Source organism: Ursus arctos, unplaced genomic scaffold, assembly GCF_023065955.2.
Source record: "Ursus arctos isolate Adak ecotype North America unplaced genomic scaffold, UrsArc2.0 scaffold_2, whole genome shotgun sequence".
NCBI lineage: Eukaryota > Metazoa > Chordata > Mammalia > Carnivora > Ursidae > Ursus > Ursus arctos.
Genome location: NW_026622874.1, coordinates 40,698,915 through 40,717,606, shown reverse-complemented (window position 1 = coordinate 40,717,606; position 18,692 = coordinate 40,698,915). Strand labels below are relative to the sequence as shown.

Below are 18,692 nucleotides of genomic sequence, written 5' to 3'. Positions count from 1 at the left end.
TAAAATATCCTAATGGGTCACTAGAGACATAAAAAGGTCATTAGCATTTCTTCCCTCCAATTCTTCCTTTTTATAATAGTCTTAACCTCAAATGCAAAGGATAATACAAACTTATAAGAGGAGCATGAAACATTTCTCTGATAATTTATTTTTGTTTTATCTTTTTAAAGATTTATTATTATTTTAGAGCGTGCACGTGGGCGTGGGGGGAGTGGCAGAGGGAGAGGGAGAGAGAGAATCTCAAGCAGACGCTGTGCTGAGCATGGTGCCCAACGTGGGTCTTGATCCCACGACCCTGAGATCATGACCTGAGCCAAAATCAAGAGTTGGATGCTCAACCGATCGAGCCACCCAGCCCCCCCCCACCTTTTCTTTTAGAAGGGGTCTCTAGAGATCTTAGGCAGAATAACAACTTTCTTTAAAAATGTGTACCAGCTATTGGTGCTACTGTGTTTTTTCCCCCCCAGGCTTTATTTATTCCTCATGATTTTGAGAGAGTTTTTAGCAGAGTTTTCATAGAGACTCTGTCAGTCTGCTTTAAATTGGGTTTCTGGGGCGCGGAGCCCACCTGAGGATTCTTTCTCTTCCCCTCCCTCTGCTCTCTCTCTCTCTCTCAAATAAATAAATCTTAAAAAAATAAATAAATAAATTGGGGTCCCGCAATCACCAAATTGTGTTTGGCTCCAATTGGGAAAAATGTGGTAGTAGGTGCAGGGGAGGAAAAATGTCTCCTCTGTCCTTCTGGAGTGTCCAGCCGGGCCTGGGAATTAAACGGATGTAGGCAGATACACAAGATAAAAGCATACACATTGTATTATGCTTTACATGTACACGGAGTCCCCACAAAAGATGAAGGCCCAAAGAAGCAGAACTAGACATTTATATACTGAATTGGACAAAGAGAAGTAAGTTATGAAAATGTGACAAGACACAGGGGCTTGGGCTAGGGCAGTTAGTGGTGGAAAAGTAACTAGGAAGATAAGGGTTAGTGTAACAAGGCATATTTGTACTGATTTTTCTTGGCCTCGACTCCAGGTTTGTGGTGATAAGAATGTGGCTTTACTTCTGGTATAGGGAGTTCATCATCCAGATAGGGGTTTTATCTCCAGCTTTCAGGAAGAAAAGGGGAGGTCAGAACGCCCTTCTTAATAGTGCTGTGTGTCAAGTCCCTTCAGCTCAAAATATCCTTTGGGATGCCATATTCTGCGGCTCTTCACGGGCCCTGTTTACCACCGGGTATTGACCTGGCCCCCTGAGACCTGGGTCCAGCTCCTGCACTGTCCTGTGCTCCATCTTTAATCTGCTTAGATAAATGGAGAAACATGGGCTCTGTTTTACTTTTCAGGCTGCTGGCTCCTTATCTGTAAATGGGGATAATAATAGTCCTTGTCTGGTAGAATTGTGAGCATTAAATGAGATGAGGCAAATAAAGAGATGTTTGGGGGTTAGGGAGTCAGTTATGGGAGGTTACCAGGAGGAGCACTGTGAACAAGGGTAAACGTTATGCATTAAGATAAGGGTTTCTAGAGATTTAGACTCATCTTTCTCTTCCTGGTACAGAGAGGGAGACGCCCTTGCAAATGGAGATTTCCCTTGTACTGCTGGAAGTGTAAATGTTACAAGCATAACTTGTGCTCAGTTTTCAGAGCTTCACCTGTGTCTGTTGTTTATTTAAAAATAACCAGCTCAAAATAGCATGCCAAAGAGGCATATTTTGGGGTGGTATATTTTGCTCCCCTTTGTGATGGAAAACAAATAAACAAAATGGGTTGCTACCGTAAATGCTTTTTCTGGAAACCTTTGTTTAGAAGTAAGCCTAATCAAGATGATCTGTATTTAAGGAGCACCAAGAAAAGAATAAAATAAGAGCCTTGGCTTGCACTTAAGACAATTCGAGTTGCATTTTCCTGAAGCTAGTGTTGGCAGGGTTCGTGTGCTCCAGCTGAGAGGCCCTGCTGGTCCCTTCTGGCAGCCCCAGATGCAGACGCTGTTATATTAATTACAAAAGAAAACCCGATTAACTCGGAAGTCCTTAAACTGTCAGTGAGGCAGCTGGTCCAGATTTGAAGCCGGTTTTCTTCGTCCCTCCTACTGTCAGGCCACAGTTTGGAAGCTCTTCTTTAGAGAGCGGCTGAAACTGCCCTTTCTGCAGGTCCTCGGACCCCCTGGCTAGTTCAGTCAACTTTTTGATCTGCTGTTACAGTAGTCCAGGGAGAGCTTGCATGATTAAATTCACAGATAATTTAAGATAAAAACAACCAGCCTAACCACCCATCCCCCTCAGTGGTATGTCTTGCACCAGTTAAAACCTGATGGCATCCTGGAATTTTAGAAGTGGAAAGATGTTAATGATGATGTCATGCACCTTCCTGAGTTCACAGATGAGAAATCCAAGGCTGAGAAAACTCAAATGAATTGCCAAAGTCACAGAGCTAGTGAGCAGTGGAGCCTGGGGTTCACTATCTCTGCCTTCCTCCCTCTGCTTGTCCTCTTGCTTGCTACAACTCTTCCCTGCCTGGACCCTTTGCCTGGGAGAGGCGGGGAGGGGACCCATCTAGCGTTGACTTGGTTTCTGTCCTGTCCGTGTCCTTGTTCAAATCTGGTGGACCTATGTCGGGGATCAGTGGAAAAGGTAAAGATTAGTGGCGGAAGTGAAGGGCTTGAATGGTGACGTATTGGAAAAGCAGATGGAGATCCCCATATTGAAGATTTTCTTCAGTCCACTAGCTGCCTGGAGAACCCCAGCGGGAGAGTGCATGGAAACAAAAATTAGAACTGGGCTCAGCACCAGACCCCTCTCATTGCACGGGTCTATGGTGGTTTGAGCCTCGCTGGTTTATTTGTAGTGGCTGTTTTTGTCACTACAGAGATGGAGGGGAGGGTGATCATTTGGGTCAGATGATTAATGGGGTGTGTCTGCTGTGGTTTTGACTGATGCAGCATGTTTTACTGGCTTTCCTATAGTTGACACTTTGTCTCAGAGGTTTTGTGATCTCGCCCTCTGGTCCTGAAAAATGAGTTGGTTTTAGTTCTCTGTTACCCACTTTCCACGCTCATTTAGGTTTCTTTTTTTTATTATGTGTCAACTTTTGTTGTAGGAGTTATGAAGATCGCCAGTATGGGCTTACACCTGGACGCCTCTCTGAGCCTCTGAGCAGCACTGGGAAAGGAGGAGGGGATAGGAAGTATGGCCGAGAGTGAGTCTAGCTGGTGAATCTATCCCTTCTCACAGCTCAGGCTGACACCACTGTAGTTAAATTCTGCAAGGTGAAGGGGGAGGTCCTGTTCTGTTGGGATGAAGGTTTTTAGGAATGGTGGTTGCCCCTAGACTTTCCTGAGTACTTAGTGGAACTACTAGCAGCTTTGTGTAGATAATTCTGCAAGTAAATGGATTCTTACACAGAGCAAACAAGTGCATGACTTGAGTGCTTGCTAAGTGTCAGTCACCGTGTTAGGTGTTGAGTATACAGAGAGAAATCTGATTGTCCTTCTTGCCTTTTATCATTATAAACAGATAACCAGAATAGACTGTGATAAGTGTTGTTGAGCTGTGAATGAGATAGGAAGGGACTCAGGACTAGCCCTTTGCTCCTTGCTCAGTGGACATACAAGCAATTGGCTACGTCCCCTTGCTTTTATTTATTATTTTCAGGATTTTATTTTGAAGTAATCTCTACACTCAATGTGGGGTTTGAACTCACAACCCTGAGATCAGGCGTTGCCTGCTGTACCGACTGAGCCAGCCAGGCGCCCCTGTCCCCTTGCTTTTAGATTGCAGGTCAGAGATTAGACCAGTGGTATGGCGTGTGATGCTTGGGCTTGGTAATGCCTTGCACACAGTTAGGCACTCTGCTACCACTCCTTGCTTTTTCAGAGGAACCCATCTCTTTCCCGGGAGAGTCGGTTTCCTTGCCTCGGTGTCCCGATGTAGACACACAGGCCAGGTGATGGGCTCACAGACAGACATGAAAGGAAGGGCTTAATGAAACGCACGGAGGGGTTTGGGTGAAGGCAAAGCCTTCTTGAAACCTTTTGGTGGCGCCATTTGTGGAAGGGAAGGGGGTTTGAGGGTTTGTAGCAGGATAGAGACAGGCTGAAGCAGAAGAGCCTCTTAAGTCAGACCTCCCGTACACGCATGAAGTGAACAGCTTACGAATAGCTTAACAGCTCGTGGTGAAGTGACTAGAGTGAGTAGTTTTCAGTTGGTGCCGTGCAAAATTTCAGTAAAGAGGTATTTGGCCCAGAGATCAGCCTTCTTCCTGCCTAAGAACCCCGTGTCTGTGTCTTTCTGAACAAACGCAGGGGTTGCCTGAGTCATAGGGACCGAGCAAGTTGGGAATGATAGCGTTCAGAATCTGGGAGGTTCAGGTCAATGGATTTGTGGTTCTTTTTCCCAGACAGAGGTTTCTCCTCCTTCAGGAAGCTTTTTGTTCTCTCTTGAATGCTACTGGATGGTGTGTGGAAGCTCGCTATTTACATGAGCATGGTTGTCCTGAGTGGATGTTTCCGAGATAGATCACGCTCCTCCTAGATTTACCCGGATTTTCTCCTAACGTAGTTCTTCCCTTTGTCTTACTCAACGCCTTGTCCTCCGTAAACCGGAGGAATGTGACTTGATCAGGAGTTACTGATCTTCACCGAGCACCCAAAGTTACAGGAGAATAGATGTGGCAGCTGGGGTGCTGTCAGCAGCTCTCAGAGAGACGAACTGGAAAAGATTCTAGAACTAAGGCAAACTTGAATGACATTTTATTTTGATGTATGCATATGTAAAGATTAGCTCTCTCACACACACAGAAAAGATTAGCTCACACATTTAGTTATAGAAGACGTCCCAAATCAGGAAAGTAATAAACTAAAACTGCAGATAGCAGAGATGTTTCAGAGGGCCTTCTGTGTTCAAGTACTAGGTCTTCTGTCACCAAGGTGTTTGTTTTGACATCTTCAGGTACAGTTTCTCCTTGGATTCCCGTCCTAGTTCATGTAGTCCTCTCTGGATCTGCCAGTGTAGGGTTCTCGAGATTGTGATCGAGTCCTTGTGTACTCCTTGGCCTGGCCCTGCACCGCGTGAACAAGGAGCGGGGAGGGATCAGGTCACTGCCCCTTTCTAGATGGAGACATCTGCTCTGGGGACGCGCCAGGGAGGGGACTCCTTTCGATATTTGAGGAGCCTTTTCCGGCTGGGATGTTTTCCTGGTGTCTCGTCCAACCAAGGGCTTCCTAGAAATTGCTTCCCTAGGACCCTGCCATCTTGACTGGGTCTCTGCGGGAGTCTGTGTCTACCCCTCCTCACTGTCTCTCTCTACTCCCTTCTGCTTCTCCACCCTCCCCTTCCCCAACCAGGCCAGCTGAGCTGCATTGCCTTCCCACCTAAGGAAGAGAAGTACCTCCAGCAGATTGTGGACTGCCTTCCCTGCATCCTGATCCTCGGCCAGGATTGTAATGTCAAGTGCCAGCTGTTGAACCTGCTGCTGGGGGTGCAGGTGCTTCCCACCGCCAGGCTGGGCGGCGAGGAGAACTGTAAGCTTCGGCGCCTCCGCTTCACCTATGGGACTCAGACTCGGGTCAGCCTGGCGCTCCCCGGCCAGTATGAACTCGTGCACACGCTGGTTGCTCACCAGGGCAACTGGGAGACCATCCCTGAGGAGGACCTGGAGGTCCAAGAGGACGGCGAGGACGCCGCCCCTGTTTTAGCCGAACTGGAGGTGACGATGCACCACGCTCTCTTACAGGTACCGGCCTCATACTTATACAACAGTTGCACACATGTATAGCAGCTGTTCCTGTATTTGAGCTTTCTCACAGCCATTTGGCAGCACATCATCTGGGCTCTGAGCATCCGCTGATAGAGCGCATAACCTAGGAAGTTGAAAAACAGACAAGGCCCTAGCAGCGCCAGCACCCATCCTGGCGTCTGCTACCACAGCAGGACCCGGAGCAATTCGCTTATCTCCTTGCCCCGTTATCTCCCTTTCTACAATAGAAGGAATGTGCTGCTTGCATCTCGACAGGCTTTTACAGAGTAATTATGATTGGGACCAGAAATCCTTTTTCATTTCTCAGCAAGAAGGCGTTGCTAGAATTGTCTCCAGCCATCCCTTTCTAAAAGGAATGATAAAATATTGGATTATGAGTGCCCTTACTCGAGTTGAGACGGAGGAAAGAATTTTGTGAGTTTTTCGTTAGACCTAGCCATTATTTACCAAGTGGGACAGATCGTGTCTCCTACTTTCTAAGGAACTAGAGAACCTGAGGGCAGGTCTGGCTTAGTGTAAGGAGATATGGAGATCCTGTCATCTTGAAGGATATCTTCTTGGCTCTTCTCTTGGAAGTAAACTCCCAAGAGAGAGCACAGCTCTTATGGCTTCCAAGAGATATGGACTATCTGGTATTCCTATCTCCACTTAGGAAGGACTCCACTCTTGTGCTAGGCTTCCTGTCCTGCACTATAGCTGGGGCCGGGCTATGTGATTAGACCGAGTGGGGATCAGCAAAGAATGTGACTGTGTCAGGGGTCAGGAGTGAGTAGATGAAAAGAATGCAGACCTGCTCAGAACAGAGTTCCATCGCCTTGATTAGCTGTGCCAGGCAGGAAGGGCTAGTTTAGCAGGACTAGGAAGTTTTGTTTGTTTCTTATAACCTCTGCATCTACCCCTGTTCTAAAAGGCCTGATCTCCCAGTCAATGAATGAGTCCTTTGGTTGTGGCCATGGCCTTTGACACTCTAGAAGTAGAAGCTGTCATCTCATTTCCTTCCAGAGACCAGATTTCTTTTATCTTGATAAAGGCTTGAGGGGCTCTGTACACAAGCCAGCATTTTCTCTGAGCAGAGTTTCAGCGGTGGTTTTCCTCCGTTTCCAGACCCGAGAGCTCACACTGCTCAGGTCCAGGATGCGGAGAGAGTTCTCACATAACGCCGACAGCAACTCTGACAGTAGTCCTTGTTTATTAACTGAGGCTGCTTGGTTGACTCATGAACTTCTGCCCAGCTCATAAGTATTTGAGCCATGCACAGTCTCTCTCTGGTACACTAGCCCGATCTGGTTCCTTCAGGTTCCAGGGGTTCAGTGGCTTTCAGACTTTTCTAGAATTTCATTCACTGGGGTCACCTGGCCAGCTCAGTTGGTAGAGCATGCTCCTCTTGATTTTGGAGTTGTGACTTTGAGCACCACATTGGGTGTAGAGATTAATTAAAAAAATATATGTATTTACATATATACGTATATGTAAATATATATGTAAAGAATTTCGTTCACTGTAAGAAATAACATTTTGTATCAGGACCTAGTACATATATACACGTATACCTTTTAAGATTTTATTTATTTATTAGAGAGAGGGAGCGCAGGAGCAGGGGGAGGAGCAGAGGGAGAAGCAGGCTCCCAGTGAGCAGTGAGCCCTATGTGGGGCTGGATCCCAGGACCCTGGGATCATGACCTGGGCCGAAGGCAGACGCTTAACCACCCGAGCCACCCAGGTGCCCCTATACACATATACATTAAGGTAACATTTCATGAAACAATACTTTTACTTTTTGTAAAACATACTACTGTCTTCTCTTTTCTATTTGATTTCATTTTTTTGAAACTGATGGTAACAACCCAGTAATTGCTGCTGTGAGCTGCTACATTCTGGCCTGTAGCTTAAAAAACACTGTTAAATAGCTGGTCTGACTACTATCGGTCCGGTGGTGATTCTTCCTGTTCTTGCCTTTTAAAAACGATCTTGGACTGTGAACAAAGCCATGTGCAGGAGAGGCGCGTGACTGGATTGATTTCTCTGAGTCCCTTCATTTTATTGGCTTTAATTTTTAATGCTCATTTACTTTTGTTCCATGAATTGAGGCAGCTGGAACAAGTGCCAGGCAGGAAAGTGAGGGCCGTTCCCCGGGCGCACATCCGCGCGCGCTTCTCGCCGGGGAGAGCCCACCTGGCCTGCTCCTGACGTGTGCTGAGCGCTCCACCGAGGTAACAGTTGAGGAGGCTACTTGGTTGGGAAGTCGAGGCACTAAATCAGCTTTCTCTCTGCACAGCTGAAACATGTATTTTCCTTCCTGAGGAATATTCTCTTGTCCTGAAGAATTCTCTAGCCTCTTGCGTTCTGTTTCATGTGGTTTGTGAGGCTTCCTTAGCCAGTGTTTCTGCGGATCTGCTTTATTCTCCAGTGGTTTTGATGTAGAAATAGCAACGGACCCCAACGGTTCTAAGTGTGGAACCCCTTGATGCCATGCCTCAGGGAGGCCTTCGTCTCCTCTGTGGAGCTCAGGCCCTGCTCTTCCACCACAGTCAGGCTCCTGTCTTCATTGCGTTTGTGGGCCTCGGTGCCGGGAGCTCACTGCCGGGGGTGCTTCCCAGCTACCTTGAAGATTTCTGTGCCAGTGAAAAAGACCTTTTTGTTTAGCTGCAGTTATATTTAGGACCAGTGAGTTAGCTGTAAACAGCCCTTCCATTTGGTTTGCAAAGGGGGTGGTAAAGAAAGGAAAACTTGGCTCAAGGAAACCAAGACTGAATTAGGGGAAATGAGATGTTCATTTTCAGCTGTCAGATTATCAAAGCAGAGTTTCCCCTACCCTCTTATACAATGGTCATTCTTCTAGTACGGTACTTTAAAGTCCTCATAAATTAGCCAGTTTCAGTGTGTTCCAGAATAGGCTGACCCACGTGGACCCACAGTGCTTGGTATTCCCAGCTTTTTAGCTCTGGGTCCCCTGAGATTCTCAGTTCATAATGCAATAGCAGAGGCACACCATGAAGCTGTTAGTTTCCATAACCTCCTTTAGTGTTAAAACATAGTCATTTTCCAATTGGCAACACATTTCACTATTCACCGTGCTCCCTAGGTCTGTCTCCACGCACATGCTTCCCCTTCTCCACCCTTACCCCCTGTCTGGCACGTAAACCACCACCTCCTCTTACGAGTCCAGTGGAACACGGCTGTCCCCTTCGGAGTTGCCTCAGTCTGATATGTGGGGAGGGGTGTGTGTGTTAATTTTTCCTGTGACCACCTATAAGAAAAGGAGTAGCAAGGAGCCGAGAGGATTAAACTCTGGCAGTCTGAGGTGGGACTCCTGCCGCCTGGCCATGGTGTCTCACTTGTGGTGGCACTGACAGAGCTGTCAGTCCTTCTGCCGGCCTGTTTACCTCCACCCTTTGGACAAATGTACGCGTCACCTGGCGGCCAGACTGCCACACGTGGACACGGTTGTTGGCTCAGGATGGTGTCTGCTGGGGTATCTTTCAGGGAACTGAGGTTGACCATAATATTTCCAGGAAAGGTCTGATGACTTGCAAATAAACTTTATTTATTTTTTTTTTTTGATTTGATTTTTAAGATTTTTTTTTCTTTCTTTTTTTTTTTTTTATTAATAATGATTTTTTATTATATTATGTTAGTCACCATACAGTACATCCCCGGTTTTCGATGTAAGGCTCGATGATTCATTAGTTGTGTATAACACCCAGTGCACCATGCAATACGTGCCCTCCTTACTACCCATCACCGGTCTATCCCATTCCCCCACCCCCCTCCCCTCTGTAGCCCTCAGTTTGTTTCTCATAGTCCATAGTCTCTCATGAATAAACTTTATTTTTAACTCTAACTAGTTGGAGTAGTAAAATTTTCTCTTTATAGCCCTCAGTCTCAGGCAATAGCTAACAATGGAAATAATCTATTTTTGATGTCATACAGACCTTGGTATTCTTAATTTCTCAGCAGTTAATATTTTCACAACCCAAAATCATTAAAGGATTTTACTTAAAAATGACAAAAGTTTATGCAAAATTTTAACCCAAATTTACCAAACACTATTTGTTGCTAGAAAATGAGCTTTTCTCAATTTTTGTCTAGTTTTTGGCATTTATAGTGGTGCCTTAGAAAACTAAATCTGTTGTGTGTTGTTCACCTTTAGTTAGATACTCTATCTTATCTTGAATGTCTCTAGATTGCAAGATAACACTTGATTGGTAATGAAACGGAAAGAGGCTGGGTGAAGGTCCCCTGGGCAAGAAGATAACGTTTAGGGGGAGATAGTATATGGAATTGGGTCAAAAATGGACATGCCAAGGAAAAAGACCCAAAGTTGGGGTAACATGTACAAGATGGAGAATGGCACTCCGGAGATGGAATTACAGTCAAGAAACCATGATTTTATGGGGCAAAGAAAAAGGGGAACTAGAGTGTTATGTTAAAAAAGGGTATTGGAAGTTCAGGCAAATGCAAAAGTATAAATTCCCTCTAGGCAGCGAGCCTGGACCCTTCATATTTAATATCTCTCTTGCCTCTCCGCTAACACACTGACAGACGTAGTGGAACGTAAGCATCCTGCATATCTGTGTGTGTGCTGCTCTTGGCCCAGAAACCCGCAAAGACATAGTGCAGGTGAATTTACCTGTTTGATGTGGGTGGTATAGAGGCAAGTTTTTTTTTTTTTTTTTTAAATCCCTGTGCTCACTAAAATAAAAGTAAAAAGAACATCTTGGATTTGAGGCTGTTTTCTCTGTTCATCACCAGTGATTCATTTGTGGCCTTCCAGGGTTAGCTCTTGGGGAGAAAATCTGGCAGAGATTATAGTCTTAATCTTCTTTTTTCTTTTCTCTCGGATCCATCTGCCTCTCTCTTTTTTTAAAGATTTTATTTATTTGAGATTGAGCGAGCAAGAGAGAAAGAGCATGAGCAGGTGAGGGAGAGGCAGAAGGAGAGGGAGAAGCAGGCTTTCCACGGAGCAGGGAGCCTGACATAAGGCTTAATCCCAGGACCCTGGGATCATGACCTGAGCTGAAGGCAGACGCTCAACCGACTGAGCCACCCAGCTCTTTCTTACACCCAGAGGCTTCCCTGTTTTCTCTGTGTCAGAGATCTGTGTATGTTTCACCTTGAGTTGAGGATGGTGGGGGTAGGGAATTCAGAGACTCGGGGGTTGAAAGTACTGTCACCAGGCAGAAACTCTGGTGTTGGGGCTATTAAAAATGTTCTGGTTTTGGGGCGCCTGGGTAGCGCAGCAGTTAAGCATCTGCCTTCGGCTCAGGGCGTGATCCCAGCGTTCTGGGTTCGAGCCCCACATCAGGCTCCTCCACTAAGAGCCTGCTTCTTCCTCTCCCACTCCCCCTGCTTGTGTTCCCTCTCGCGCTGGCTGTCTCTCTCTGTCAAATAAATAAATAAAATCTTAAAATAAATAAATAAATAAATAAATAAATAAATAAATAAATGTTCTGGTTTTGACTTCTTTCATAGTATCTCAGCCAAGCCCTGCAAGTTTGTTTCATGACAGAGCCTTTCCTTCGTAGGACAGACTTTTTACCCTGGAACACTAGAATTGTCAGGATCCCTAAAGTCATCTTGTCCATCCTTTATTCTTCTTTCAGAACTTGCCCAACATCAGCCCAGACGGTTCCTGACCCACAGTGGACCTTCAGTAGCTGTTAAAGTGTCTCTTGGTAGTCAAGCAGACCTGGATCTGCATCCTGGCTTTGTCAGTTCACTGACCGGGTGACTGGGCTGGTTCCCTCTTCGGCAAGATGGCGGTAGTGATCCTTATCTTCTAGGACTAGTGTGAGGCCTTAATGAGAGAGTGTGTGAGGATTTCGCGCAGTCTGGTACAGAGTAAGCCAGTTCCCTCCTCCTTTTAATTGTATTAATCAGAGTCCTTGAGAAGAGAATGTCCCCCTCTCTCAGTCACCAGTCCATTCCCTGACAACCATGTTGGAACTCCTTCCCTTTGTAAGTCCTTCTGGTTCCAGCTTACTTATTGTCATTATTCTGTTCCAGTTAGAGACAAAGTTCTTCATCATTCATTACAGAAGTTCTTTTGTAATGGAAGAAGAGAAGGATGTTATTAAAAGCTAAATAAGACAAAAGTTAAAGTTATGAAGTTAAAAGGTAAAGTCTTCCCTTCTTCGTTCTCTCTTCTCCGTTCTACTGCTTCGTCTCTCTGCTTTGATGAAACTCCTAAGTGACAAGAGAATAAAGCTTCAGATTTCTGCTTTTGTCTGTATCTCCGGGTACTGGATGTTCCAAGAGCTGCAAGGTAGATGCAGAGAGGCCATTCAGTATGTATTCAGCCAGGTATTTTCTACAGTGTAACAAGAACAGAGAGGTATTTTCCTTAATATGTAATTAATGTTTAAGAGTGATCCTTCTGGGAACCATGTAAAAACGAAGAAGAATCAACCTGTATAAAAACAAACAGGAAAAACCTCTGGACTGCCCCATGAGAATGGCACGGGAGGAGAATGGACAGTAAAAGTAGGTAGACTATGGAGACAGGGATTGAGGTCGAGACGGGGTCAGTTGCGGAGCTTGGGCAGAGCTGTGTTATGTAGTTATGTTCTTGTCTGTGTGGCGGGAACCTGAGGCTTCAGAACTGTAGAGACAGCAAGGACCTTTGTGAGCTACCTGAGAGCATGGCTGTCTTCTGCTGGAACCGTCAGTTAATATAGTCATTCTTGGCCAGAACTGAGTTTCAGGGCTGTGCCACGAGCCGTAAGAGCCAGTGTTCTTAGGAAGTGGTCAGGCTTCTTCAGTGGTTGAGCCTTTTCTTCTTGGCATTTAAGATAATGTCATTTTACATCAAAGACAAAACCCAAGAGGTCAGTTCTGGTGTTTGCAGGGTAGCAGTCTCTTTTCTGTTCATTCTCTTAATCTTGCCGAGAAAATTGATGGTTAACACACCAACTTGTATGGATTCTGTAGATTTGTGCAGAATGCATTCTACAGGAGAAATCTCTTTAGGAATTCACGGTGACTCCCAATGGGAATTTTGGGGGTACTGTCGTTATTCCCTGAGAGCCTTTTCCCCTGATTGACTTAGGAGCAAAAGGCTTACTCACTGCTTTATTCTTGGAGTGGAGGCAAACAGCAATCACAGCTAAATGTATGGGATATGGGTTAAAAGATAGGAAATTTAAATATGATTCTAGAAAATGGTTTTGAGCAGGTAGCGAAGGCATCATTTATTCATCCATTCATTCCACATGTATTTGTTGGATGTTCGCAAAGTGCCAGCTCCGTTCTAGGTGCTAGGAAGGCAAATAGCCTTCCACGAAACTGGCCGAGGTCAGACTTCCGTCTCGGGCCATAATAGGGCCCACAACGGGTCTGGCTCGTCCTTTATATTAATGATGACTTTTTTCACTCCCTGTCTCCCGGAGACAGTGCTAGCTTCCCTTTTTGTTTGTAACTGTCAGAGATGAGTCATCCCTTCACTGTAAGTGTCACAGAATCACACAGCACATTCCAGCCTGGTTTGTACCGCCGGCAGGATGTCAGGCGGGCGGCTCTCTCTGCCTGTCTCACCGCACTCACGGTGCTAATCAGAGCGGTGAGAGCAGCCGCACACGCCGGTTCACTGCGGAATGGAGGAGAGCGAGCGTGGTGCTTGTTTTCTGCCCAGGGCTGTTTAGTCCAAGATAGATTTAGGAGTGGACAACTTCTTTCTGTTTGCCAGTGTATCAGGCGGTACCTACCATTAGAAAGCCCTGAATTGTGTGTTTTTGTTTTTAAATGAATTTGCACCTGTGAGCAAATAAAGTCAGTCTCCTAGGAGGGATATTGGTTCTGCAAGTGGACCCCACAGCTTTTGGCTCTTTGAGGAAAACTTGGAAATTTTAGAATTTTAAGAAAATCCATCATAAATAAACAAGCAAACAAAATTATTCCTGATGATTTTCTAAAGAACTCTACTTTGGTGTTGTGTATTTAGGCTTTCTTCTCATGATATTCCTGTAATAAGTTTGATTGATTTATATCTTTCAAAATGTATCAAAGAGAGGTTTGCAACTTTAAATATTTTTTAAAACATTTTCACCTATAATTCTCTATCTTGCTGTAACTTTTCATTTCTTGGGATTCTCTCCTAGTCTTTATCAAATTATTATATGTATTATATAACGTTGGCATTTAGGCAACTGTGTGTTCTACTCTAACAGTAAAAGCTCTTACCCACTTTTTGAATATGCCTCATGCGGTGATTCATACTCTAGCAGTGGGACTCGGGGCAGTGAAAGGGGGTTTGTTTTGAACAGTGGGATGAGTGTCAGACTAGTCTACCAACCAGAAAACATTTCATGCAGTTCGAGGCATAAATGAAACAGCAGATTTTTTCTTGGCCTGGGCTTGGATGGGAAGTAGCTGGATTTTTAGTGTTTGCTCAAATTAGAAATGGTGAGATGCTGAAAGCACTTTTAGCTTTAGAGAGTTTAGAGTGGCCAGCCAAATAACACTTACATGATCCACCTGAGAATTAAGCTTACTGATTCTTTACTGGGGAAGATGGGATCTTTGTACAGCTTTTCTGAGGATGGGAGATCTCTGTCTCTCTCTCTCTCTCTCTGTCTCTCTCTCTCTCTCTGTCTCTCTCTCTCTCTCTCTCTCTCTCACACACACACACACACAGAGTACAAGAAACAATAGGCTGGCATTTCCCAGTCCTTTCTTATCTAGGCAAGGAGATCAAAAGGGAAAAGTTCCCAGGTTTTTATTTAAAATTTTTTTTCATCAAAAATACCTGCTACTCAGTAAGGTAAGGAATGAAAACAGAATATGAGTCTGAAAGGAAACAAACAATTGCATAGTTTTTACATTTCAAATAAGGTATTTCATTTGCAACATCTGATAAATGTTAAAGACACAAACTTGAACAGGTCTGTGTTGAATTCTTTTGTAACTCTGTAAAATGGGCTAGAATTCTGTGGAGGATTGATTTTGAGCTTGCAGGTCCCTGAAGACATCCTACTTGGTGTGCCTACAGTGGTGATACAGGCCAGGAGTCTCCTGGTCGACCTTTAGGTCTGGAATACCAGGCGAAGTACACAATTTCAAAGATGGAGAAGAGCAACCTATGCAGTGGATGGAAACATCTGCTCTTTAAGTGCCTCAGGACCCTCAGGAAAGAAGTAGAACACAAAAGCAAAAACTATTGGCTAGAAAAAGACCTGTAGAGGTTTGTTTCTAAACCAAAGATCATTCTTTTTTTTTTTTTTTAAAGATTTTATTGATTTATTTGACAGAGAGAGACAGCCAGCGAGAGAGGGAACACAAGCAGGGGGAGTGGGAGAGGGGGAAGCAGGCTCCCAGCAGAGCAGGGAGCCCGATGCGGGGCTCGATCCCAATCACGCCCTGAGCTGAAGGCAGACGCTGAACGACTGAGCCACCCAGGCGCCCCCAAAGATCATTCTTGAAACTCACTTTAGGATCTTGGGTCTAGCAGTCATGATTGGGTACAATCATATGTAACAGACAATCAGGAAAATGGGCTTGCTTAAACAAGATAGAAGTTAATTTTCCCCTTACGTGAAAGAAGTGAAGCCAGGCTGGTGCGCCAGCATTGCCATCAGCAGGGACCCAAGCCCCCTGTTTGTTTGTGCTTCATCACCCTCAATACTGGCTTCTACCCTCAGGTTTGCCTTAGGGCTGTAGGATGACCTTCTTGTTCCAGGCAAAAAGGATGAGGCCAAAGAGCATACTTCCTGGTAGGATCAGACCCCCTCTAAGAAGCTTTCCTGAAAGCCCCACCCACTGATTGGGCAGCCTTGCCTGTAAAGGCCATTGCCTTCCCAATAATGCAGAGGCTAAGTATTGGATAGGCAAACCTTAGTCTCTGTCATACCAAGTGATCATGAGAATAAAGGTATTACCAAGACTTACGTGGCTAAGACTTTGGGATACCTGCAAACCGTTAGAATAGGACAGTAATAATGTTTGGCAAACCTGGCTTTTAGTGTCGTGCTTGATTGATTCAACAATAGTGAGAGCTATGTGTTAGGCACTGAAGTTACCATGTTAACGAGGTAGACATGGTCCCTGCCCTCAAAGGGTTGACAGGCTATTGGGGAAACATGGATTTTATTTATTTTTTATTTTTTTTTAAGATTTTATTTGTCAGAGAGAGAGATTTCGTGCACAAGCAAGGGGAGAGGCAGAAGGAGGGGCAGGCTTCCCACTGAGCAAGGAGCCCGATGTGGGACTCTAGGAACCCAGGACCCTGGGATCATGACCTGAGCCAAAGGCAGAAGCCCAACCAACTGACTGAGCCACCCAAGTGCCCCAAAAATGGGTTTTAAAAAATAAATTATAGGGGCGCCTGGGTGGCACAGCGGTTAAGCGTCTGCCTTCGGCTCAGGGCGTGATCCCGGCGTTCTGGGATCGAGCCCCACATCAGGCTCCTCTGCTATGAGCCTGCTTCTTCCTCTCCCACTCCCCCTGCTTGTGTTCCCTCTCTCGCTGGCTGTCTCTATCTCTGTCGAATAAATAAATAAAATCTTTAAAAAAAAAAATAAAAAAATAAATTATAAATGTGTTGTACATTAAGGAAAGGAGAAGTAGCGAGTGCTTGGGATTGCGTACCAGGAAAGACTCACTAAGCATGACAAGAGCACACAGGGAGATTGGAAGGCTGCAGGGGAGTTAGCTGCCTTAGAAAGGCGGGGCTGGTAATATGAGCGAAGGGGAGAGTGGGAGGAATGTTCCAGGCAGGCTCAATCCCGATGGGATCATTTCCACATCAATTCTTTCTCCTTCCATTATTTGTCTTACTCCTTCATCCGAGGGCATCGAGGGCATCGGTGGGGAAGGAAGCCAGGAACTAAAGTCCTTTTATCTGAGATAACTGAAGACTGCCATCCTTTCTACAGACTGTTTTCTCTCTCTCTCTAGATGAGTGCCTGCCTCTTAGGCCGTGGCAGGGAGTGTTGGGAACTCAGGAAGGAGGTGGGCAAGTGATTGGGGCGTACTGAAGTCCCACTGCCCTGTCACAGATCTGGATTTTGGTCTCAATGTGGGACTTTGGGGAGGCAAGGTTTGGTTCTGACCCCAAAGTGCTGATATGACCCCCCTTCCCCTTCCAGGACGTGGACATTGTGGTAGCACCGTGCCAAGGCCTCCGGCCTGCAGTGGATGTTCTGGGTGACTTGGTGAACGATTTCTTGCCTGTGATAACCTATGCACTCCACAAAGATGAACTGTCTGAGAGGGACGAGCAAGAGCTTCAGGAAATCCGAAAGTATTTCTCCTTTCCCGTGTTCTTTTTCAAAGTGCCGACACTGGGCTCAGAGATCATTGCCTCATCCACCAGAAGACTAGAGAATGAAAGATCACCCCTCCATCGCCAGCTGATGGACCTGGGCTATCTGAGCAGCAGTCACTGTAACTGCGGGGCCCCTGGCCAAGACACTAAAGCTCAGAGCATGTTGGTGGAGCACAGTGAGAAACTGAGGCACTTGAGCACGTTTTCTCACCAGGTGCTACAGACCCGCCTGGTGGATGCAGCCAAGGCCCTGAACCGGGTGCACTGCCACTGCCTCGACATCTTTATTAACCAGGCCTTTGACATGCAGCGGGACCTGCAGATCACTCCCAAACGTCTGGAATATACTCGAAAGAAGGAAAATGAGTTGTACGAATCATTGATGAATATTGCCAACCGAAAGCAGGAGGAAATGAAGGACATGATTGTTGAGACACTTAACACCATGAAGGAGGAACTTCTGGATGATGCTGCCAACATGGAATTTAAAGGTAGGTCTAGAGAGCTTAGTGTGGGCTGCTGGGGCCCCAGGATTCTTTAACCCTTTTCTAGCTGGAAATTGAGTCCCATGGATTCTGAAGGCCAAAGGAAACTCAGGAGAGTCTCATCTACCCAACTGTCGTTAGTAGGAGCCCACCTTCAGTCACTTAGCCAGAACGGCCTCTCTCGTTCTCAGAGGCCTTCCTGGATGATTTCACTGTCATTCCTTCCCAGGACTGGTAGTCCAGCTTCTGGTAAGTTCATCCTAATAGCTCTCTTTAATCTCCAGTTTATATCTGTAACCCCTTGACCTTGATGGAGCTGGAGAAGAGCTGCCTGAAGAACGTTACTAAGTCATGCTTTCACCTTGGCTTTAACCTTTGGCATGGCCCATGCTTCCGTATTGGTTCTTTTTTTGTGTGTTGCAGTCTCATTTTCTTTCCAGGCTGCTCCTGAAACCCAGTGCAGGAGTATTTCCCAAAGTCGTGTTTATAGCTTTTCTGGAAGTCTGTTCTTCCTGAATGGCTGTTGACAAAATTGGGCCAAAGTGATTTGTTAGGCCTTTTGGGGTTGAGGTTTCGATGCAGCTGACTTTGTATATGGACTGCTCTGTAAACCTCCCTGCAGGAACATAAGCCCTACCACCCATTAATTCCAGGGATGTGGTTTGCAGGTTACCCGTGAGGTTCTCAATCATGGCTGTATGTCCAAATCTTCTGGGGGGCTTTTTGAAAATGGAGATGTTTGAGATCACCCCAGAGCACTCCAGACCGATTAATCAGAATTTCTGACATGGGACGTCGCATCAGTTTTTTTTTTTTCAATCCTTCTGTGGATTCTGCATATTGCTATCTTCTTGATGAGAGAACTGAGGCTTCGGCAGTTTAAATAATTTGCTCAAGGTCACAGCTACTGAAGAGTAAAGGCAGAGTTTGAATCTAACAGTCTGATTCCTGGGCCCGTACTCTGAATTTCCATGCTTTACCAAAGCCTCTGAATCTATTCCCAGTTCCTGCCGCCGCCATCTACCCGGTAAGCAGCTTCGGAACCTCAGCATGGTCTCCAGCTTTTTGCTCTCCCTTGTCCCCGCATCCGGTCAGTGGCCAAGTCCCCATGCGTCTTCTTCCGTATTTCATATCCACCTTTGCTTTTCTGTTCCCTCTTCTTCAGTCCACCTGAGCTCCTGCTGTCCCTGT

At 45.7% G+C, this 18,692-nt stretch overlaps 1 protein-coding gene across 1 annotated transcript in view; it reads left to right on the top strand.

The window, feature by feature from the left end:
• Window positions 1–18,692, top strand: part of DSTYK (dual serine/threonine and tyrosine protein kinase) — a 47,361-nt gene that overhangs the window by 11,848 nt on the left and 16,821 nt on the right. Inside the window, exons 2-3 of the mRNA XM_026480524.4 lie at window positions 5,344–5,732; window positions 16,838–17,507. Of these exons, the coding sequence (XP_026336309.1) occupies window positions 5,344–5,732; window positions 16,838–17,507 (1,059 nt within the window). The remainder of the gene's footprint in view (window positions 1–5,343; window positions 5,733–16,837; window positions 17,508–18,692) is intronic.